Raw genomic sequence first — 25,350 nt, forward strand, 5'->3', positions numbered from 1 at the left:
GGGACCACAGAATCCTCAAGCAGCTAACATAATACAAGGAACATGGTAGGTGCTTGAAAAAATAGGCTGGGCGCAGTGGCTCACACCTGTAATCCCAGCACTTTGGGAGGCTGAGGCAGGTGGATCATGAGGTCAGGAGTTCAAGACCAGCCTGACCAACATGGTGAAACCCCACCTCTACTAAAAAAAAAAAAAATACAAAAATTAGCTGGGCGTGGTGGCACACGCCTGTAGTCCCAGCTACTTGGGAGGCTGAAGCCGGAGAATTCGCTTGAACCCAGGAGGCGGAGGTTTCAGTAAGCCAAGATGACACCACTGCACTCCAGCCTGGGCAACAGAGGGAGACTCTGTCTCAAAAGAAATAAAAATAAAAATAAAAATAAAATAAAAATAAAAAAATAATAATATCAGTAAAGGCCAATTTCTTTTTTTTTTTAATTAATTTTTTTTTTGCACACAAAACAATAAACATTTTCTAAAAATACAAACAAAAAGATGCGTATCAAACATATTAGGAAGGTTGCACATGGGAAGTCGGGGAATAGAAATGGGGGGTGGGAATTAAAATAAATGAGAGAGGGACTTTATATGGATCAGTGATAATAACTCAATCCTCTATTTGACAAAGAAGAAGGAGAAGGAAGAGGAAGAAAAAGTGGGATAAAGGATCAGAAAGGGAGGAAAATAGAAAAAATTAGAGTATGACTCCAGGGTAGACCTGTTTTGTTGTCACTGAGTTGGTTGGTTGGTTTGTCTGTTGTATTTTTCATGTTTCGCCAAGTTGGCCAGACTGGTCTCGAACTCCTAGCCCGAAGTGATCAACCCGCCTCAGCCCCCCAGAGTGCCGGGACCACAGGCGTGAGCCACCACGTCCAGCCCCCACATTGCTTCTGGCCTCCGTGGTAGACCTCCCAGACGGGGCGGTCGGGCAGAGGCACTCCCCACATCCCAGACAGGGCGGCCGGGCAGAGGCGCTCCTCACTTCCTAGACGGGGCGGCCAGGCAGAGACGCTCCTCACTTCTTCCCAGATGGGGCGGCCGGGCAGAGGTGCTCCTCACTTCTTCCCAGACGGGGCGGCCGGGCAGAGGTGCTCCTCATTTCTTCCCAGACGGGGCGGCCGGGCAAAGGCGCTCCTCACTTCCCAGACAGGGCGACCGGGTAGACGCGTTGCTCATTTCTTCCCAGACGGGGCGGCCGGGCAGAGATGCTCTTCACTTCTTCCCAGACGGGGCGGCCGGGCAGAGGCACTCCTGACTTCTTCCCAGACGGGGCGGCCGGGCAGAGGCGCTCCTCACTTCCCAGACGATGGGTGGCCGGGCAGAGGCGCTCCTCACTTCCCAGACGGGGCGGCAGGGCAGAGGCGCTCCTCACTTCCCGGACGGGGCGGCCGGGCAGAGGCGCTCCTCACTTCTTCCCGGACGGGGCGGCCGGGCAGAGGCGCTCCTCACTTCTTCCCAGACGGGGCGAGTAAAGGCCAATTTCTAATTGCTTGTTTGGAAAAGTTACCTACCCTCAAACCTCTCAATGCCACAGAATGCTTTCTGGCTTGCCCCAAAAGCTGAACTACTGTCAACTGCCATAGAGAAAGGGAGTCCTTCTCTATCCATCCATCCCTTTCCCCAGTGCAGAACTAGTCATATGCCCTAGCTTATAAACTACTCATATTACCCCTAACAGCACTTCTCAACCTAATATAATTGTATAATTTTTTCTCAGCTACTGTTCACATGAGGAAAGGGGGCTGGTCTTTGTTTAATTGTATTACTAGCAATATGCAATTAGTGTAGCATAAAACATATTTAGTTTGTTGAATAAATGAATATAGGAAATTTCTGTCCCCAAATCAGTAAGAATTGAAAAATACTTGAGAACTCAGTGAACCAAATAGATAAATAGGTAACAGTCTGCCCTGCCTATTCTACTACTCCTTTCAGGGAAAATGAAGAAATTTCAACCTCCAAGATTTTACTTCTATAGGTCTGACCTCCATCCTCAAGGCTTATTTAAAGGAAGTAATAATTACTTTCTTTATAGTTATTTGCATTCCTGAGACCCAACCTTAACTCAAATCTTACCTCCCATAAAGAATGAGAAAGATAAACAGAAAATCCAGTTCCAATTACATTTTCTGAAGCCTCCTATTGATTGCTGCCTTAGGTTTCCCCAAATACTGAATCCACAGTTTTATCCTTATCATACTTAAAGACTGTTCTAGCAGATTTCTAGCAACCAGTACTTAATAAGATCTGCTACAGGAAACAGAAAAGGTTCCAGTGTCTTCTAAAGTACTCAGTTCTATCAAATTCAGAATTTAAGTCAGATGTTGACTATAACATCACTTTGATTTTGCTTTTTCAACCCATAGAAGCCACTTACTCATTCCTTCAGGGAATATGCCAAGTTAGTAGATTTTAGCAAAGAGTAGAAGAAAGCCCTAAGGTTACTGTAAATACTCATCTCTTTACTCAAAGTAGCTGGCACATAAAATTTGGGAGGAAGGGAAAGTAACAATCAACAAGTTCCCAGAATTAGAGTTATGAACACCAAGAATGTATCATGAAATTATTTAAGGTACTTTAGGTTAAGCGTTATCTTAAAACAGCACAACAGCAGAAACAAAAAGGGGCCAGGTGTGGTGGCTCATGCCTGTAATCCTAGCACTTTGGGAGGCCAAGGCAGGAGGATTGCTTGAGCTCAGGAGTTCAAGACCAGCCTAGGCAACATAGCAAGACCCTGTCTCTCTCTCTCTTTTTTTTTTTTTTTGAGACAGAGTCTTGCTCTGTCGCCCAGGCTGGAGTGCAGTGGCACAATGTCGGCTCACAGCAACCTCTGCCTCCCGGGTTCAAGAAATTCTCCTGTCTCAGCCTCCCGAGTAGCTAGGACGACAGGTGCCTGCCACCACATCCAGCTAATTTTTTTTCATATTTTTAGTAGAGACGGGGTTTCACCATATTGGTCAGGCTGGTCTCAAACTCCTGACCCCAGGTGATCCACCCACCTCAGCCTCCCAAAGTACTGGGATTACAGGCGTGAGACACTGTGCCCGGCCCGTCTTTTTCTTTTTTTTTTTTTAATTAAGAGTTAAAAAAAAAAAAATAGCCCCTGGCTTCACAACTTCATGATTATTAAATTATCACTAATCTAGTTCACCAAAAAAGGCCAATATATTCTTGATTTTTTTTTTTTTTTTTTTTGAGACAGAGTCTTGCTCTGTCGTCCAGGCTAGAGTGCAGTGGTGCGATCTCAGCTCATTGTAACCCCTGCCTCCCAGGTTCAAGTGATTCTCTTGCCTCAGCCTCCCAAGTAGCTAGGATTACAGGCATGCACCACCATAGCCAGCTAACTTTTTATATTTTTAGTAGAGATGGGGTTTCACCATGTTGGCCAGGCTGGTCTTGAACTCCTGAGCTCAGGCAATCTGCCTGCGTCAGCCTCCCAAAGTGCTGGGATTACAGGTGTGAGCCACTGAGCCTAGCCTTATTCTTGATTTTTCTAAGCGAGACACTCATAACTGAATATCTGAAAGCTACTGAATTTTTAAAACTGCTTTTGTCCCAGACAGACTGGTGCTAGAAATATAATTTACTAAAGACAATCCCTTTTTCTAATGATGAATACTGACTGCAACAGCTTAGCAAGCAATTTTAATAAGTATGGTAAGTGTTATGAGGAGAAAGCCCTAAGTTCTAGGAGTACAGAGCAGAAACACCTAACCAGGTCTGGAGTTAAGGTGGGGCATGGGTAGGTAGGGATGTACTCCCTTTCCCTAGAGGAACTGTCTCTTCATATACATAACATTTTTCAAAAATTAACTGAATGAAGGAGAAACAAAACCTATCTACTTCCTTTGCTTATGATCTGGGAAAAATACTAATTTGGAAGAAAACGAGTAAAAGGCAAGACCAGTAACAGTATTTTTAAAATTTTTAGCCATTTTTCAGAAAATTAACATACCTCCTGGTAAAATATTCTTATTAATATTAAAATAGGCTGTGCGCTGTGACTCACGCCTGTAATGCCAGCACTTTGGGAGGCTGGGGCGGGAGGATCACAAGGTCAGGATTTGAGACCAGCCTGGCCAACATGGTGAAAGCCCGCCTCTAACTAAAAATACAGAAATTAGCCGGGTGTGGTGACTCACACCTGTAATTGCAGCTACTTGGGAGGCTGAGGCAGGAGAACGGCTTAAACCCAGGAAGTGGAGGTTGTAGTGAGCTGAGATCATGCCACTGCACTCTAACCTGGGTGACAGAGCAAGACTCCGTCTCAAGAAAAAAAAAAAATTAAAATAATAAGATGACAGATAAAGAATCACTTGCTAGATGGTATGAAGAGGTTTTGCAAAAATGACAAATTTAGAACTGATATTTTTCCTACCAAACTGATTAACTTTCCAGGCATCCCACAAGAGGTACTGAAACATCACCTTCTAACATATAACAGTAATGCTTAATTAAGGAGCTAGGAAAAGGGATGTAGGTAGAATTCTTTTCCCTGTAGTTGATAATTGCTTTGCCTTGGAGATAACAGAAAATTCCTTAAAAAGAACAGTCTGTCAAATATGACCCTAAATTGTTTCTTTGCATGGAGAATCACTTATTTTGACAGTAATGCATCTATACAGTCCTAGATGGCTATAAACCAGTTTCTCTGAGACAGGATTAAAGAGAGACTTTGTATTCATACACATCTCTATTTTTAGGTATATATTATTTTCTTTTTTATCACCTTAAAACATCATGCTTTGATATATATTATTTTCTAATATCCAAAGTTACTATTTACTTTTTGGAAAAAAACTAACAGTAATGTGTTTATTTTCTATTTTATTATTTTGGGGGGTAATTTCTCAAAAGTACAGGAGTGTTCCCAGCTTATCAGGGTATCTTATTTTATTGCTTAAGTTTCAAGGTTTCCTTACTTGTCCCTTTCTGTTTACTCCAATTATTCCAGCTGTGGCTTCATGAGGTGCAGTAACAAAAATTGTTTCTCCACTGATTCTATTCATGTAGATGCAGGTACCAGTCTCAAGATCATAGAGGTGGATATAACCATATTTGGTTATCAAGAATACCACATCATGCTTTTCACTGATCTATAGAAAGAAAATCAACACTTTAGTAAAATAATGAATCTACAAACAGAAAATAAAAACATTCAGTCTAATTCCATTTTAGAGATGGTAAAATTCTAGAACAAGAGGGTTATTTGAAAAATTATAAGCTAATATTTAAAGTTTCCTTCATTTTTACAGTACATTTAAATACGGATATCCTAAGCTCTTATATAACACAAGAATATGAATGAAACTGATAAAAGGAAAGACAATTCAAAACTTAGGATAGCACAATTTACGTATCACAGGCATACTTCATTTTATTGCACTTTACAGTGCAGATGAATCTTTATGAATGGAAGGTTTATGGCAACCCTGCATCGAGCAAGCCTATTGGTGCTGTTTTCCAACAGCATGTGCTCTCTTCAGTGTCTCTGTGTCACGTTTTCATTAATTCTCACAATATTTCAAACCTTTTCATTATTATATCTGTTATGTTGATCTGTGGCCAGTCATCTTTGATGTTACTATTATAATTATTTTAGGGTGCGATGAACTGCACCCACATAAGACAGCAAACTGAACTGACAAATATTGTGTGTGTTCTGACTGTTCCACCAACCAGCTGTTCTCCCGTTTCTTTCCCTTTCCTCAGGCCTCCCTATTCCCTGAGACACAACAATAATGCAATTAGGCCAATATAATAACTCTACAATTGCCTCTACGTGTTCTACCTCTCATTTTAAATCAAAAGCTAGAAGTAATTTTAAGTTTAGTGAGAAAGACATGTCCAAAGCCGAGACAGGCTGAATGGTGGGCCTTTTGACCTAGCCAAGTTGTGAATACAAAGGAAAAGTTCCTGAAGGAAATTAGAAGTGCTGCTCCAGTGAACACACAAATGATAAGAAAACCTAACAGCTTTCTTGCTGATATGCAGAAAGCGCACTGGTGCAGTGGCTTACAAATGTAATCCCAGTCTCATTTTCTCACATCTAAGAAAACGACCACAGACAAAGTCAAACTTTAGGTACTTGCCATATTGAGGTAATGTTTTGCAGGCCAAAAAGAAATAAAACGATTCTACTTTTGAATTTATGTAACTATCTAAATGAGCAGTTTTTCTCTCTTTTAAAATGTTATAGGCCAGGTGCGGTGGCTCACGCCTGTAATCCTAGCAGTTTAGGAGGCCGAGGTGAGTGGACTGCCTGAGCTCAGGAGTTCAAGACCACCCTGGGCAACACAGTGAAACCCTGTCTCTACTAAATACGGAAGAAATTAGCCAGGCATGGCAGCGTGTGCCTGTAGTCCCAGCTACTGGGGAGGCTGAGGCAGGAGAATTGCTTGACCCTGGAGGCAGAGGTTGCAGTGAGCTGAGATGGTGCCACTGCACTCCAGCCAGGCGACAGAGTGAGACTCCGTCTCTAACAGAAAAATGTTATACACAGCTGGGTGCAGTGGCTCATGCCTGTAATCTCAGCACTTTGGGAGCCTGAGGTGGGTGGATCACTTGAGGTCAGGAGTTCGAGACCAGCCTGACCAACATGGTGAAGCCCTGTCTCTACTAAAAATACAAAAAAATTACCCAGGTGGGGTGGTGCACGCCTGTAATCCCAGCTACATGGGAGTCTGAGGCACAAGAATCACTTGAACCCGAGACGTGGAGAGTGCAGTGAGCCAAGATTGCACCATTGCACTCCAGCCTGGGTGACAGAGCGAGACCATCTCAAATAAAAATACAAATAAAAATGTTATACACTAGCCAGGTGCAGTGGTATGTGTCTGTATCCCAGCCACACAGGAGGCTGAGGCAGAAGGATCACTTAAGGTCAGGAGTTTAAGACCAGCCTGGGCCGGGCATGGTGGCTCACTCCTGTGATCCCAGCACTTTGGGAGGCTGAGGTGGGCAGATCATTTGAGGTCAGGAGTTCGAGACCAGCCTGACCAACATGGCGAAGCCCCGACTCTACTAAAAATACAAAAATTAGCTGGGTGTGGTGGCGGTTGCCTGTAATCCCAGCTACTAGGGAGGCTGAGGCATGAGAATCGCTTGAATCCAGGAGGCAGAGATTGCAGTGAGCTGAGATTGCACCACTGCACTCCAGTCTGGACAACGGAGAGACTCAGTGTCAAAAAAAAAAAAAAAAAAGACCAGCCAGGGCAACACAGTGAGACACTGTCTCTAAAATATTTTCTAAATAGCCAGGCGTAGTGGTGTGTACCTGTAGTCCTACCTACTCTTAGCTACTCTGGAGGCTGAGGCAAGAGGATCACTTGAGCCCAGGAGTTCCAAGGCTGCAGTGAGCTATGATCACACCACTGCAATCCAGCCTGGGCAACAGAGGGAGACCCTGTCTCTTTAAAGAGGGAGAGGGAAAGGGAAAGGAAGAGAGGGAGAGGGAGAGGCAGAAAGAGAGGGAGAGGAGGCCGGTCATGGTGGCTCATGCCTGTATTCCCACCACTTTGGGAGGCCGAGGTGGGTGGATCACAAGGTCAGGAGATAGAGACCATCCTGGCTAACATGGTGAAACCCCATCTCTACTAAAAATACAAAAAATTAGCCAAGGGTGATGGTGGGCACCTGTAGTCCCAGCTACTCCGGAGGCTGAGGCAGGAGAATGGCGTGAACCTGGGAGGCGGAGCTTGCAGTGAGCCGAGATCGTGCCACTGCACTCCAGCCTGGGTGACAGAGTGAGACTCTTGTCTCAAAAAAAGAAAAAGAAAAGAAGAGAAGGAAAGAAAAGAAAAAAAAAGAGAAGAAAAAAAAAAAGATCGGCCGGGCGCAGGGGCTCACGCCTGTAATCCCTAACACGGTGAAACACCGTCTCTACTAAAAATACAAAAAAATTAGCCGGGCGTGGTGGTGGGCGCCTGTAGTCCCAGCTACTCGGGAGGCTGAGGCAGGGGAATGGCATGAACCCGGGAGGCGGAGCTTGCAGTGAGCCAAGATCGCACCACTGCACTCCAGCCTGGGCGACAGAGAGAGACTCTGTCTCAATCAATCAATCAATCAATCAATCAATAAAATAAAATAAAAGATCCAACCAGCTACAACATTCTCTTAAGCCAAAGCCTAATCTAGTTTAAGGCCCTAACTCTCCTCAATTCTGTGAAGGCTCAGAGAGGTGAGAAAGCAACAGAAGAAAAATTTGAAGGTAGCATAAGTTGATTTGTGAGGATTAAGCAAATAAACCATCTCTATAACATAAAAGTGCAAGGTGAAAAACCAAGTACTGATGTAGAAGCTACAGCAAGTTATATGGAAGATCTAGCTAAGATCATTGAAGGTGGCTACACTGAACAACAGCTTTTCTCTAAAGAGAAGTCAATGCCTTGCTTTAATGGACAGGCTGACTCTCTTATTAGGAACTAATGACATTGGTGACTTTAAGTTGAAGCCAATGCTCATCTGCTATTCCAAAAATCCTATGACCTTCAAGAATTATGCTAAATCTGCTTTGCCTATGCTATAGAAATGGAACAGCAAAGCCCAGATGACAGCACATCTGTTTACAGCATGGTTTACTAAATATTTTATGCCTACTGTTGAGACCTACTGCTCAGAAAAAAAAAGATTCCTTTCAAAATGTTACTGCTTATCAACAATGTACATAGTCACCCAAGAGCTCTAATGGAGATATAGAAGGAGATTAATATTGCTTTCATGTCTGCTAAGACAGTACCCATTCTGAAGCCTATGGAACAAAGAAGTAATTTTGACTTATAAGTCTTCTTATTTAAGAAATATCTTTCATAAGACCACAGCTGCCCTGAACAGTGATTCGTCTGATGGATCTGGGCAAAGTAAATTCAAGTGAAGCTGGAAAGGATTCACCACAGTAAATTTAAGTAATGGTGAATCTGGAAAGGATTCATCATTCTAAATGTCATTAAGAACATTCATGATTCATGGGAGGAAGTCAAAATATCAACATTAAAAGGAGTTTGGAAGAGGCTGATTCCAACCTTCATGGATGATTGAGGGGTTTAAGACTTGAGTGGAGCAAGTAAGTGGAGATGTGGTAGAAATAGCAAGAAAACCAGAATTAGAAATAGAGCCTAAAAATGTGACTGAATTACTGTAATCTCCTAGTAAAGGAGCTGCTTCTTAAGGATGGGCAAAGAAAAGAGGTTTCTTGAGATAAAATCTACTGCTGGTAAAGGTGCTGTGAACATTGCTGAATGACAACAAAGGATTTAGATTATTACAGAAACTTAGCTAATAAAGCAGTGGCAGGGTTTGAAAGAACTGACTCCAATTCTGAAAGATCTACTGTGGGTAAAATGCTGTCAAACAGCAATGCATAGAGAAATCTTTTGTGAAAGAGTCAACTGATGCAGCAAACTTCTTTGCTGTCTTATTTTAAGAAACTGCCACAGCCACCTCAACCTTCAGCAACCACCACTCTGATTATTCAGCAGCCATCGACATTGAGAAAAGACTTTCCACAAGCAAAAAGATTACAACTCACTAAATGCTCAAATAATCATTAACATTTTTTAGCAATAAAGTATTTTTAAATTTCTAGACAATGCTATTTCACATTTTACAGTAGACTATAGCATAGTGTTAAGTGTAACTTTGATCTGCACTGGGAAACCAAAGAATTCTTATGACTCACTTTGTTGTGGTATTTACTTTATTGTGGTGGTCTGGAGCCAAACCTCATAATATGCCCAAGGTAGTCCTGTACGAAAGGCCAAGGTATTATTTTACAAAGCTTCACTAATAAACTTTGTAAGAGTATCCTTTTAAGCATCACTTAAATTATATGTACCATGAATAGTCTTTGGGTTAATTTCTTTTAAAAGGAGAGATTTTTAAAAAGTCACTTATTTTGCTTAAAATACCTGCATTGCAACAGGAAAATCATTTTGTGCTTCTGGAGGAAAGAAAACATCCACTGCCTTCTTTGGAAAGGGCTGGTTCCCTGTAGGTGGTGTGCCAACTTCAATAATATGTAACTGTTCAAAAGAAAATAAAAATGTATATAAACCTATACATTAGCAGTTGATCACAGAAGCTTTATTTGTAGCCCCCAAATGGAAACAACCAACATGTTCTACAGAAGATCGACGTTAAATGGTTTTGGTTACATCCCTACCATGGAATACTTGATAATAAAAAGGAACAAACTTTCACGAACATTATGGTGAGTGAAAAAAAAGAAGCCAATCTTAAAAGGTCACATACTGTATGATTCCATTTATGTAACATTTCTAAAGTGACAAAATTATAGAGATGGAGAATAAATTAGTGGTTGCCAGGAGCTAGGGATGGTGTGAGAGAGGGGGAGTGGGTGTGACTCTACAGTCATAAGGGAAATCACTGTGGTGATAAAGTAGTTATCTACTCATGACAAAATGACACAGAATTATACAATTGTACCAATGTCAATGCCCTGGTTTTTCTACTGTACTACAGCTGTGTAAGATGTAGCCATTGGGAGAAACTGGGTAAAGAACACAGGGGACTGTTCTGTACTGTCTTTACAGCTTCCTATAAATCTGTATTATTTTAAGATAAATACATTTTTTAAAGTCAGCTGATACTCAGGAGGCTGAGGCAGGAGAATCGCTTGAACCCGGGAGGCGGAGGTTGCAGGGAGCCGGGATCGCACCACTGCATTCCAGCCTGGGCAACAGAGCAAGACTCCATCCCAAAAAAAAAAAAAAAAAAAAAAAGTCATCTGAATATCTGAAATAATCATACCTCAAATAATCTACCTGAAATAAATGGTATAGAAGGGTAATACATTACCTACAATGGTACTTTTCTCCTAGCTGTAAATTTTAATTTAGTATTTCCAAATAGAAACCTAAGTTGTTAAATTGTTCTCTACCTATACATATACACTAAAACAGAAGGAATGTATATACCTAATTTGAGTTGTCTCTCTAATCACAAACATCCCATAAACTAAATGAGAACATTTTGGTTTAAAATATCAGATGCTGCACATAAGCCAGGCAAGACAAAAGTAAATAATCTCAATGAAAAAGTACTATATATTTTCCTTAGTCATGCCAGAAATGAACTCAGACAAAAAAAATTCAGTTTCCAAGACACATACCATATGAATGTTATACGGTCTCATCATCCTTCATTAGGATGACTAGCCATACTGAAAAAATTGATATCTTCCTTCAAAAGCCATGGCAGACAGGATAGCACCATGTATGAAATAACAGGCTCAATAACCTATAAACAGGTTTCCAGATACTGTTCAAAATGACATTGAAACTTTTTTCTAGTATAACTTTTCAATAAATGTCCTGGCCTTATGTTTTAAGGATAATATCTAATTTCTAAAACTATGTGTTTTTTTCTGTTTAAATTTCATCAATTCAGATATCAGTGCTTTCTATTCCTTGTCACACTGAGGTGTTGGTAGCCTTATTCCTCAATTCAGGGGCTATCGTGAAATTTTAAGCAGAATTGTATCTCATTACTTACTGTTTCTTTTCTCCTGACAGGCTACAGATGATATTTTAAGCAATCTCTATCTCAATTTTTAAAAACTGCTTACTTACAAAGAGAAAGAGACACATGTCCTAACAAAAGTGAAATTCAAATTTTTTGGTCTGCCTAGAATCTAAACCCTCTTCTTGATGGGACAACAAGAGGGAAAATACTCTTTACCAGTTTTGTTGGTGGTAGAACCAGCCTTCTGTTTTAGGAGCACCAAACACCAAATAATTATTTCCAAACCTCTCAGACATAAGATGTGGGCATCTGATCTTGCCTATAACTAGACTTTGAACAGGGAGCTAGGAACACAAAAGTATTAGGATTTCAGAGATTCTACTCTGGTAGTGGAAATAGTAGTCAAATCGAATTTCCAAGCATCCAGAAATGCAATAATGGATCCAGAAGTGTCCTCAGAGTTCTGTGGAATAGCTGTTGGCTGGGACCCTGACCACTGCTCATTTTCCATTATTTCTCCTCATTTCCCAGTCTTGGTTTTACAGCCTCCCCAGCTTTTGTAAACGATCCACTATCCTTCACTAAATAGGCCATTGCTCTAATCAACCAGACCTTGTTTCTATTACCTGCAACTAAGTCTAATATACAAAGTACTACAATTTGTCCAGGCGATTCCAACGTGTAGCCACGGTTGAAAACCTCTAACTTAAGTCAATGTTATTCAACTGTAGTCTACATTACCTCTGTATCAAGCCATATAAGGTATTTAAAATGCAGATTATATTGGGAGACCAAGGCGGGAGGATCACTTGGACCCAGAGGTTTGAGACCAGCCTGGGCAATATAGTGAGACCCTGTCTCTACAAAAATACAAAATTTAGCCACGCATGGTGGCACGTGCCTGTAGTCCCAGCTACTCGGGAGGCTGAGACAGAGGGATCACTTGAGCCCAGAAGGTCGAGGCTACAGTGAGCCCATGACTGCACCACTGCACTCCAGCCTGGGCAACAGAGTGACACCCTGTCTCAAAAAGCAACAAATAAACAAAAAAATTACGGGCACCACCTACTAAATCAAACTCTCTAGATGTACAGCATATAAATGTGTACTTTAGCAATCGAAGTAAAGAATATAAACAGCCAACAGAATGAGTTGTGAAAGAACATTATTCATTTTAGACAAGTATCACTAGATGCAAAATTTGAACAAATTAAGTCACCACAAATGTGAATACTAAAATTACTTAGGAAAGGAGAAGGCTATTTTGAAATTAGATGACTAATTCATAGCAGAAAGCCAAATACAAGTTCTCATTAAAATAATTATCAAAGCCAAAACTTACCTTCCCTCCAGCTTGGCCCCGAACTGCAAAACAAAATAACGTTGATTCTTCTGCATTTCCTTCCATCTTAAACTGTGCAAAGCTAGCTGCATGTCCTTCAATGGGCTGAGACACTTTCCTATCTACAGAATATAGCTGCATAGCTCCCACCACACGATTTTGCTATAAAGGATCAAAGAGAATAACGTTTGGAGACCCATAAATCAAAAACTCTCAGATTCATCAAGTAATGAAATAATTAGAATGCTTTGTCATCTTTAGCAGGATTTATAATTATTTGTTACTTCATCTCTCACTGTAGATTTGATACTTCTTAACTTAAAATCAGCCCCAAACATTATCCTGTTAAAGCCTAAAATAAATGTTTAAAATGTGCCTCATATACGTCTTAAACAAAAAGGTATAGAAGCATTCATTCTGCAGTAAATACTACATAATAAATCCCAAATCATTCTTACAGAAACTCAATTTCTACTCAATCTCCACAGAAGAGCTAAAAACGCTTGATAAGAACATTCTGAAATTATATGTCAGTATAGCAAGCGAGCGAGGAAGAAGAAAGGAAGGGAGGGAGGACGGGAGGGAGGAAGGAGAAGAGAAGGGATGGGAGGGAAGAAAAAAAAAGTCTTCCAAAATAAGTGAAATTCAACAGGATTGAGTATAGAAAGACCTAATTTCAAAATCAAACTGCATTCTGGGCACAATCGTGTTCTAAACCTCTTCCTTATAAAAAAACTAGTTAAAATGTTACCTGTGCAGATATACCAGTCAGAAGTAACCACTTTTGTTTTGCATCTGTACGGTAATTGATAATCTGGCACCCTGCAAGGCTAGAATGGCGATCAAACATTTTCACTGGCTGAGACTCTCCTTCCATACTCCAGTGATAAACTGCATTATCCGTAACAAGAGCAACCGTATTCAAAGAGATCCATTTCCAAAAGGTGACATCATCAGTCATAGTATGAGCCTTCATTTTACTTTTCATTTCAATGTTAAAAATCTGAAGAGTTTTCCCAGCTAAAAACAAAATCAAGAATTATAAATCATTAAAAGAGTAAAGTTTAGAATGAATACCTACCTAGACTAGCTGTCACTTCCAAACAAAAATAGCTCTATTATGAGAGGAGTTGCATCGATACAGCAGCAACCATTAAAGAGGTAACAGCTAAGACTAAGCAAACAATCTACATCTACGTTTTAAGCAAAAACTATATTATCTCTAATAAACACATTTTAAACAGATAGTATGACTTCCATGGAATTCTAAATCCCAACTGAAAATAAGCCTAATGAATAGTTTTTTTTAACAATAATTGAAAACAGAGCTGTCACCTTCATACTTATAATTATGTTTACTTTACACATAAACTTAGTTGCCTGTACACAAGACAAAGCAACTCTGATAACAAACACATGGGGGAAAGAAAATGTACTTTTTTAAAGGCAGTCATCTCTCATCCAAATAAATCTTGTGGAAACTGCTTTTTAAAAAGAGGATCTGCTTCAATTCTGTCTTGTTGCCACTAGCACATAAGAGAAGTGCCTGCTACATTTAACTGGCTTAAGATAACAAAGGGAAGGTAGAGGTGCTGGAGGAAAGGAGAGGGAGACAAAGGAAGAGGATAGTTTCAGATGCTGTTAATATACTGGAGATAAGAACAAAGTTCAAGCTTCATCCAATTAAGAAAGCAAGCATTTAGTTAAAAAAGGATGAAATTTGCCTTGAGTGTTAAGAGTCCACTGAGTCAGATGCAAAGGCTTGTACTTGTAATTTGAAATCCATCAGTTCAAAATGTGATTTGGTATAAATTAATAGAGGCCAAAGCCTACAACTATCACTAGGCTATCAAGATTTGTCTTTAAAGACTCAGAAAAACACCATTCCTGAGACACAGAGAATCTGGCTCCTGAAGGACCAAAATTTTAAGATTCGGGTGCTGGGGGGGGACAAAGAAGGGGGGCAAAACATACAGCTTTATACTACAACCCTCCTTACCACATGTGCAAAAATTTCTTCCATAAAATGAAGAATGTTATTCCCATCCCACACAATATGTAAACCACAACCAGACTTGAAAAATTGTGAGAGTTACAGTCCTGTTTATAAAAAGAAGCCAAGGGGTTCAAAACTGGCTTCAGAGGGAAGCAGTATTTTGCAATGACTTACTTTCCTTTGCTGCCTTCCTCAACCCCAGATTATTAGGGGTTGGAGTATATACATAAGTGGGGTGGTTTGGGGAGGCGGACGAGGGATGACAGTTTGACTCCGTAGTGCAGACATACAGGGACAAATCTATGATGCTATTGTACAATGCTCCGAAGATCTTTTCAACTTATTCTTTTTATAGAACAGGACAATAACTAATACAATCTAATTTAAGATAACTCACCATCTGCACACATAAGAAAGCATTAAGAAATGTGATAAGATAACAATAACATTAAAAATAGAAAAGAATTTTGGCAAAATTAAAATGATGGCCTTTTAATAGAGAGGCATGGGAATTGCTAAGGACCTGAATTTAAATTCTTTAAAGAGTCTGAAGGAAGCTTAATACCCTAAATAGAAGTAATAGAAGTAAAACACTTACTGTCACAAAACATCTGGTCCTATGTGAAAGCTGGAACATTTTTCCTCAAGATGAGATGAGCTTCTACCTTAGATATGTGATAGTGACTTATTTGTTTGAATATGCTAGTCCTACCCAACCCTATTTACTCTCCAACTAGTATTATTACTATATACACAGTTTAAATCATGTAAAGAAAAGTCAAAGTTCAGCCCCTCTAATAACTTAGTCACAAATTTATCAAGAAGTTACTGGGAACTTGAACTCTTCTTCCTTCTATCAAAATGAATAACAAAGCAAAAAATAGGCAATCAAATGCCTTTTTAAGAGTCAGTTTGTCACCGAGCCCTCTGAAAAACATCTGTTTTAAATGGTCAATTAGTCTCATTCTAAAGTTCAAAGGAAAACAGCCTCTGTGATAGTCTAAGAATCTTTGAACTCTGTTTAGACTTAAGCTGCACAGTTCCCTTGTTGGGACAATTAAAAAGTTAGTCTGAATAAACTCAAATACCCTTCACTCAAGAGCTTTAATATCCACCTAAATACAAACACACTTTAAACAATTACTGTAAATTCAAGCCATTTCTAGAACCCAATAATCTAGTGAAACACAAGCCCAAAGTATAAAAAAAAGCACAGAATCAAAGGCAAGTTTATCATCATAACAAAATTCCGCAATGTTTAGGTGCTAATATTAGTAAAGTAGGTTCTATTCCAGAATATGAATCACTAATTTCTTTCCTCTGTAGAGAGAGATGTTTAGCACAGTCTTATACCAGATACAAAATTTAAATGCATTTATTCTAAAACTTAAAATTATTCTAAGTAGATATATGTTAAGACATTCCAAGTAAAAGTAATTAAAGTGGTTTAAATCAAGTTCAGTATTAGCAGATCTATTTTCTTTAACCAAACTTAATCAATATACTTAAAAAGGTAAACCCTAGTTACTGTACTTGCATAAATACATAGGAAGAGTTGGCTGGGCGTGGTGGCTCACGCCTGTAATCTCAGCACTCTGGGAGGCCAACGCAGGCGGATCATGAGGTCAGGAGTTCGAGACCAGCCTGGCCAACATCGCGAAACCCCATCTCTACTAAAAATACAAAAAAACTAGCTGAGTGTGGTGGCAGGCACCTGTAATTCCAGCAACTCGGGAGGCTGAGGCAAGAGAATCTCTTGAACCTGGGAGGCGGAGGTTGCAGTGAGCCAAGATCGTGCCATTGCACTCCAGCCTGGGCAACACGAGTAAAACTCTGTCTCAAAAAACAAAACAAAACAAAACAAAAAAAACAAAAAACCAAAAACATAAGAAGAGTTTTAAGGAAAACCCACATTCTTTTATACCTTTCAGTGCAATTACTTTGCTAGCTGGATTCATGATGGCGCTGTCTGCTGAAATTGGTCTTCGAATTGGATTACTTGGGTCATTCATATCAATGATTACCACCTGGGCCTGCTCTCCTACTTTTTCTCTAATGCAGATGAATTTGTCAGACTCCATAGTCAGGGTACTGAAGCCAATGTTTGCCGGGTTGATACCCAGGTTCTGGAGCTATAAAAAATAATAATAAACCATGTTACCAAGTGGATTCCAAAGACTTGACATTCATATATGCTCATCAACACAAATCCTCACTTAACATTAATGCTTCAAGGTCACAATAACATCTACATTATGTTAATTAGAGAGACTATTAATAGCCAAGTATTGGACCTTCTCTTCTTTGAACAAACATGGCATTCAACTGTTTCAAATAAGAGGTAGAACAAATATAGATGAAGTTAAAGGAAAGAGCAACATCTGCAAGGTAGCATGTATGGTTCAAGGGATTTGAGGTAATTGAGTTTCTTGATTTATTTTAAGACCTTGGAACTATTGGACCAGTCCTCTCTTACCCCCCCTTAACATGTAGCAGTTATTTGTTCACGCTTCAAGAAGCTCAAAAATTAAGTTACAAGCATAAAAAGATTTCAAATGTCACAGAGTTCTTGATCTAAATAAAGGAACTTGAATAGCAAGAGCAAACAAGTTCTAATTCTGTGCAAAAACTGCCAAAACAAAGATATGTAAGAGGGATCTTGTCAAAGGCTACATAGCTAAAGCAATGTGTTCAAAGGAGGCAGGCGAGAGAATTCTCAACAGAAAGAGTGTGTGGTAAAGCACAGAGATGTAAAAGTGTGGTTGGCTAAGGGAACTACAAGTACTTTTGTAACACTATAGGTTTGAGGGAGTACACAATTAAGGTTAGAGAGATGAGCAAGGGCCAGACTGACAAGCTAAACATACCTCAGTAAGAATCCTGAGTTTATTCTACAGGCAAAGGGAGCTACTTAAGGATTTTAACAAGGAAAATAATGGAATTAGATTTGCTTTGTGTACTCAGAAAATACTAAAGTATCTGCTAAACAAATATAGTGGATCTAAAGATGGTAGGTCTTTGCAAACCAATTAAGTATGTAAGAACAAAAGTCACTTGTTACTAGGAGGAAATCTCTACCACAGTGGGTTGTTAATACTCTGGGTGACTGGTGTAACAGATTAAGTCCTACTAAAAGAAGCTACATGGAGGCTTTATTTTATTAGCCTTGGCCAGACTAGTTTTATCCCCCTTTCCTCCAAGCGTAATATAATAAATTCGCATGGTACAAAACATACACACACACACACACACACACACCCCAGAAAAGAAAAAGCATGGAAAAAAAAATCAAGTCTTTCTGTTACCCTTGTCCTCTAGCAATACAGTTTTCCTCCACAGACACCACCACTGTCACTATTATCTTTTTTTTTTTTTTTTTTTTTTGAGACGGAGTTTTCGCTCTTGTCACCCAGGCTGGAATGCAATGGCGCGATCTCGGCTCACTGCAACCTCCGCCTCCTGGGTTCAAGCGATTCTCCTGCCTCAGCCTCCCGAGTAACTGGGATTACAGGCATGCGCCTCCACGCCCGGCTAATTTTTTTTGTATTTTTAGTAGAGATGGGGTTTCTCCATGTTGGTCAGGCTGGTCTTGAACTCCTGACTTCAGGTGATCCACCCGCCTCAGCCTCCCAAAGTGCTAGAATTACAGGCGTGAGCCACTGCGTCCGGCCCACTGTCACTATTATCTTATGGACTAAACCAGCCAAGTTAACTGTATTTTATTTAAATTCTCTTCTCAAACTCTTCTGCTAATAGTGCTTAAACATAACCAGGCCAGGCTCTGAATAAGATATAACATAAGACTACAAGGCTACATTTTACTTTCCCTTCACTCTTCTATCTCAATTACTACTGGTATTGAGTTATAAATGTTATAACTCAGTTATAAAGTGTAGTTACAGTAACTCAGTCACTGAATATAGGGGCAAGAAGTCAAACAACTCCTAACCATTAATACAAACATCGTAATAAAGTAGAAGATTAACCTGCTTTACAAGCTCAAGTATATGCTGTAATGCAAGGCAAATACACTAGCTTTAAAGTCTGTAACTTATAATGTATTTAGTTGTAGTAAAGCCTTATAAACCATTCATTTTAACTTCTTCCTGACTTCACCTTTTCTTCTGAGACAGGATCTCACATCTATTTTTCTGAGTAGAGGGTCCTTAGACTCCTTAAGTTTAATTGATAATTAGCCTTTCCGATAATTGGAGAAAACATTCCAGTGGGCTCATAAAGTTCATAAAGCGATATACCTAAAAGCAGTAAGTTATCCTGTAAGAATCCTAAGCTACCCTGTAAGAATTGTTTCTAAGTCTCTACCAAGCCTTCACCTAAGGCACTGAGTTTCACCTGTCACAGCTTAAGTCCCACAGTGTTTGAGGAAGTCGGAGTAAAAATAGTGTTAGTCAAAGAGTGAAATTAAATTCAAAACCACAAAAGGAAGCAAACCACAGACACTACTAACTGAACCCCAAGTGATTCTAACAGATTCCTTCCTACTCAACTTCAGAGGCAGGTGGAAGATGACTTTAAGAAAACACTATCAGAAAACAATGAGGAGGAAAAAGGAAAGTCAAAAACCTGTGTTTCCAATTCCTTGTTAGATCCCCAGAAAAAAAGCAGTCAGAAAAACACGCTGCATCAGTTAGCAATGACCTTCAGCCTCAGGGTGTTTTACTTGTAGAAAAAAACAAAGATTTGGCCTAGCACCTTGGTTCACACCTATAATCCCAGCACTTTGGGAGGCTGAGATGAGAGGATCACTTGAGCCCAGGAGTTTGATACCAGCCTGGGCCACATAATGAGACCCCATCTCTGCAAAAACTTTAAAAAATAAGTAAATAAAAGATCTGGCTTTAAAGGGACAGAATTGCCTGCAACCCTAATCTATGTAATCCTTACATTACTTTCTCATTAAACATATGCTACCAAAAGAGCTATGCATATATATCTTTGATCTCCTGTATTGGTACTAATCAAAATAGTCCATGTGGAATAGATATACTTTATTTTAAAAATGTAAAATTAAACAGGAGGCAAGTGACAAACTCTTTTTTTTTTTTTTTTTGAGATGGAGTCTTGCTCTGTCGCCAGCCAGGCTGAAGTATAGTGGCTTGATCTCAACTCACTGCAACCTCTGCCTCCCAGGTTCAAGTGATTCTCCTGCCTCAGCCTCCTGAGTAGCTGGGATTACAGGAGTGCGCCAACACGCCCGGCTAATTTTTTTGTATTTTAGTAGAAATGGAGTTTCACCATGTTGGCCAGGATGGTCTCAATCTCCTGACCTCATGGTCCACCTGCCTCAGCCTCAGTCTAGACAAGAACAGAAAAGTAGTCTGTAATCTGTAATTCCTTCTTTTCCTCTCTCCTCAACCTCTACTAGTGAATGTAGTGTTATTCTACTTTGAATGCAGTTATTAGAACAACAGTGATATGGGTTACTTCCCTAGGATTTATGTTCCAGTTTGAGTTAAAACATCAGCAAACATGAACATAATTCTGAAGTTGCAAGTTTTTTTTTTTTTTTTTTGAAACCGAGTCTCGCTCTGTCACCAGGCTGGAATGCAGTGGCATGATCTCGGCTCACTGCAACCTCTACCTCCCCAGTTCAAGCAATTCTCCTGCCTCAGCCTCCCAAGTAGCTGGGGCTACAGGCGCACACCACCACGTCCAGCTAATTTTTGTATGTTTAGTACAGATGGGGTTTGACCGCGTTGGCCAGAATGGTCTCCATCTCTTGACCTCATGTTCCGCCCGCCTTGGCCTCCCAAAGTGCTAGGATTACAGGCATGAGCCACCACGCCCAGCCGTGTCAAATTCTTAATAATGGCACATGTTTAAACATATTAAAAAGCATACTTAAGTGGTGGTCATTTACACAACTGAACAGGACCCTGCTCCTTCCTAAATAGCCTTCCTACTTGTTAGGAAAAAAAGACAGGAACTTCGGCTGGGCGTGGTGGTTCATGCCTGTAATCCCAGCACTTTGGGAGGCCAAGGAGGGTGGATCACGCGGTTAGGAGATCGAGACCATCCTGGCTAACACAGTGAAACCCCGTTTCTACTAAAAATACAAAATATTAGCCGGGCCCATGGTGGCACACGCCTGTAGTCCCAGCTACTCCGGAGGCTGAGGCAGGAGAATCGCTTGAACCCGGGAGGCAGAGGTTGCAGTGAGCCAAGATCGCCCTACTGCACTCCAGCCTGAGTGACAGAGCAAGACTTTGGCAAAAAAAAAAAAAAAAAAAAAAAAAAAAGACAGGAACTTCAAGTGACCTATTCTTATTGGCTAACAGAAGGTTAAATTTGCTTCCACCTCTTCAAATAAGGTAGGTAAGATTGTTTTCCTTACTGATGTTTCTTTCGAGTGAGAATGTCTAGAACACTCAGCAATTCTTCCCATATTTTCCTGTTATATACTCAAAGAGAAATATGCTAAAGCACACAATAATAGGACAAGTCACTCTTATTAACTGCAAGTCTGGTTTAGGTATACCCTTATAGTAGGAGCATGTAACAGGGTTGCCAAACTATATAACTATGTCTAGTAATATCAATATAGATTAAAACTTTTAAAATGCAACATATTTTTAAACAGGTTTTATTTTCAAAACAGCACATAGTAACCATAAAGTATTCTCAGTCAGTTATAAAGGTGTGATGGCATATAAGCTATACCACAGAAACTGAATTGTATTTTTATTCTTTATTTATTGAGACAGGGTCTTGCCCTGTTGCCCAGGCTGGAGTGCAGTGGTACCACTGCAGCCTCGACCTCCCAGGCTCAAGTGATCTTCCTACCTCAGCCTCCTCAGTATCTGAGACTACAGGCGCCACCACGCCTGGCTAATTTTTTTTTTTTTTAAGAGACAGGTTCTAACTGTGTTACCCAGGCTGGTCTCGAACTCCTGGGCTCAAGTAATCCTCCCACCTCGACCTCCCAGTGTTGGGATTACAGGTATGAACCGCTGTACCCAGCCAGAAACTGAATTATAGACGATGGAACTAAGCACAGATAAAGTCAAAGGACATATACAACATTCTCTATAAACTTGCAGGTATTTTCAGAGGACATATCTGAAATACATGTATATATCTGGATACATGTAGTATCCAAACTACAGCTACATTTTTTTATCCTCTCAATCTGCAAAATGCCATTAGTGTTGAAGCTGGAGATATCCTGTTTTAACATATGCTTGGAAATTCCTATGATAAAGTTTTTTTTAACTTAAAATAATTTTTATTTTGCTGTTATAAGAATATGGAGTCAATAAACTAGGGTCCAAAAAAAGGGGCTTGTTTTTTTGAATAGTTATCATGTGCATACAGTAAAGCACTAAAATCTTACAAAAGGTTATACTATGAAAAGTCACCCACCCCATCTTTCCAGTAATACACTTCTCTCCTAAGCAATTAGAGATACTTTTGCATTTTAGAGTTATCCTGTAGCATATGAAAGTATGTATTTCCTCAGCCCTTTTCCAACAGAATGGCACAAGACACAAAAGTATACAAACAAATTGCTTCCTTGTTTTTACAGAAAAGCACCCAAACTTTGTAACTCATTTGGTTTCCAGATTCGATTTTGGTCTGCAAGTGGCACTACTTTAGGACTTGACACCTAAACCTGGATCTAAAAAGGCAATTAAACAAATATATTCCCTATTTATTCTTTAAAACTCTGAAGTACCGTGGAGTTACATGTTATAAATGATTTTAAAATGCTTCCTTTCCCTAGCATCTCCTTCCTTCTCCATTCCAACTTCCATTAACAGGGGGAGGTGGGGAGTAAAAGGTAGGATTCTGTTTTTATAATGAGAAAATAGTACTTCGGCTTCCCCATAATCTAGAGCAGGGGTCCCGAACCACAGGCCGCGGACCAATATCCCGTTAGCAACTGGGCCACACAGAAGATGAGCAGCCAATGAGCAGACATCACCACCTGAGCTCTATCTCCTGTCATTTCAGCTGCAGCATTAGATTCTCATAGGCACACGAACCCTATTGTGAACTGTGCAAGCGAACGATCTAGGTTGCTCACTCCTTATGAGAATCTAACTAATGCCTCGTGATCTGAGGTGAAACAATTTCATCTGAGACCATCCCACCCCCACTCCCACCCCCACCCCCAACCGGTGGAAAAACTATCTTCCACAAAACTGGTCCCCGGCGCCAAAAAGGTTGTGGACCACTGATCTAGAGAACACAGGCTGTGTTTATGTTTTCTCATATGAAACATCTGAGATGACAGTATCTATCTCAGAGGTGTGAAGATTTAATGTGAATGCAAAGAACAATGCCTGACATCTAATAGCTCAACAGATATTGTCTTTTGTTTTTTTAAGAGACAGGGTCTTGCTCTGTCACCCAAGCTGGAGTGCAGTGATGTGATCATAGCTCACTGTATCCTTAAACTCCTGGGATCAAGCAATCCAGAGCTCACTGATATTAACTATTAATACATACAATGTATCAGTACTTTAAGCCAGCTCAAGGTTAGCTTTTTTGCATTTGCATTTTATTATCTGCTTAATTCAGCTGTCCATAGGTTGGCTGAAACTCTGGGTGTGAATTTCTTTCAACTACTGATACTAGATTAGTGGTCTCTGGGTGCTTAACTGCCTCAGACACTATGAAATGCCTTTTTTTTTTTTAAAGTTTGTTTTTGTTGGGGAAGTGAGGAGAAAAGGAAATTACACTTTAGGACTTCCAATTCTTTTTTTTCTCATACAGGGCCTTGCTCTGTGGCCCAGGGTGGAATTCAGTGGCACAATCATGGGTCACTGCAGCTTCAACCTCCTGGGCTGCTTAATTCAGCTGTCCATAGGTTGGCTGAAACTCTGGGTGTGAATGTCTTTTAACTACTGATAATAGATAAGCATTCCAAATAGATGGTACCACCCATACGCCACCATGCCCAGCTAATTTTTTTTTTTGTAGAGATAGGTAGCACTTTGTTTCCCAGTCTGGTCTCCAACTCCTGGGCTTAAGGGATCCTCCCGCCTCAGCCTCCCAAAGTGCTGGGATTACAGGCATGAGTCACTGTGCCCGGCTAAAAAAAAAAATTTTTTTTTTTTTTTTTTAAGAAACTTCAGGCTGGGCGCGGTGGCTCACGCCTGTAATCCCAGCACTTTGGGAGGCCGAGGCGGGCGGATCATGAGGTCAGGAGATCGAGACTATCCTGGCTAACACGGTGAAACCCCATCTCTACTAAAAATACAAAAAATTAGCCGGGTGTGGTGGCGGGCGCCTGTAGTCCCAGCTACTCGGGAGGCTGAGGCAGGAGAATGGCGTGAACCCGGGAGGTGGAACTTGCAGTGAGCTGAGATTGCGCCACTGCACTCCAGCCTGGGCGACAGAGCAAGACTCCGTCTCAAAAAAAAAAAGAAAAGAAACTTCAGAGACATAACTGAAAGCAGCATGAGCTTTCTTGGATTCTGATTTAAACCAAACAACATTTAGGGACAATAAGGAAAATATGAATATGTACTGGTTTTCTGATATTGTTCTTAAATATCAGGGAGCTATAAATAATATTATGATTATAAGAAAATGTCCTGGCCAGGTATGGTGGCTCATTCCTGTAATCCCAGCACTTTGGGAGGCTGAGGTGGGTGGATTACCTGAGGCCAAGAATTCAAGACCAGCCTGGCCAACATGGTAAAACCTCGTCTCTACTAAAAATACAAAACAAAACAAAAAAAATTAGCTGGGCATGGTGGTGGGCACCTGTAATCCTAGCTACTCGGGAGACTGAGGCAGGATAATCGCTTGAACCCAGGAGGCAGAGGCTGCAGTGAACCAAGATCATGCCATTGCACTCCAGCCTGGGCAACAAGAGTGAAACTCCATCTCAAAAAGAAAAAAAAAAGAAAGAAAATGTCCTTATTTTCTAAAGATGCAAGCTGAAGTATTTACAGATAAAATACGATAGCCTGACTTTATTTAAAATGTTTAAGCAAAAGAAACAAACACAAGCAAATACAAGACTGGGTATGGTGGGTTCACATCTGTAATCCCAGTACTTTGGAGGTTGAGGTGGGAGGATGGCTTGAGGCCAGGAGTTTGGTTCGAGACCAGCCTGGGCAACAAGGGAAGCAGAGGTTGCAGTGAGCTGAGATCGCACCACTGCACTCCAGCCTGGGCGACAGAGCAAGACTCTGTCTCCAAAAAAATAAAAAATAAAAATAAAAAACACATCAGCAATGAGACTCAGAAATCTACGTTGAATGCTCATCAGTTTTTAATGGTTTAAACTTTGTTTTTCCTGTCTTGGTTTTGAAAATATACTCCATTTGACTGTAAATATGGAAAATGGAAAGGGAAAAAAAGTATCCATCCTTACTTGAGAGGGAGCAAAGAAGCATGCCTAGGTGCTCCATGAAAGGTTAAGGTGATTTAACTCACATCAAGCACTTAGTGTGGGAGCACAGAACACTCCATTATTTGATGAACTTCTAGTTCTAGTTCTGGGACTATGGTATTATGATATAGACTGTTTTTTTTTTTTTTTTTTTTTTTTTTT

At 40.4% G+C, this 25,350-nt stretch overlaps 1 protein-coding gene across 1 annotated transcript in view; it reads right to left on the reverse strand.

Annotated features, from left to right (window-relative positions):
* Positions 1-25,350, reverse strand: part of CLTC (clathrin heavy chain) — an 80,952-nt gene that overhangs the window by 36,401 nt on the left and 19,201 nt on the right. Inside the window, exons 2-6 of the mRNA XM_058445363.1 lie at positions 16,744-16,951; positions 13,575-13,843; positions 12,824-12,985; positions 9,906-10,019; positions 4,923-5,096 (exon numbers count right to left, since the gene is read on the reverse strand). Coding sequence (XP_058301346.1) covers positions 4,923-5,096; positions 9,906-10,019; positions 12,824-12,985; positions 13,575-13,843; positions 16,744-16,951 — 927 coding nt within the window. The remainder of the gene's footprint in view (positions 1-4,922; positions 5,097-9,905; positions 10,020-12,823; positions 12,986-13,574; positions 13,844-16,743; positions 16,952-25,350) is intronic.

The sequence above is a fragment of the Hylobates moloch genome, unplaced genomic scaffold, assembly GCF_009828535.3.
Source record: "Hylobates moloch isolate HMO894 unplaced genomic scaffold, HMol_V3 SCAFFOLD_10, whole genome shotgun sequence".
NCBI lineage: Eukaryota > Metazoa > Chordata > Mammalia > Primates > Hylobatidae > Hylobates > Hylobates moloch.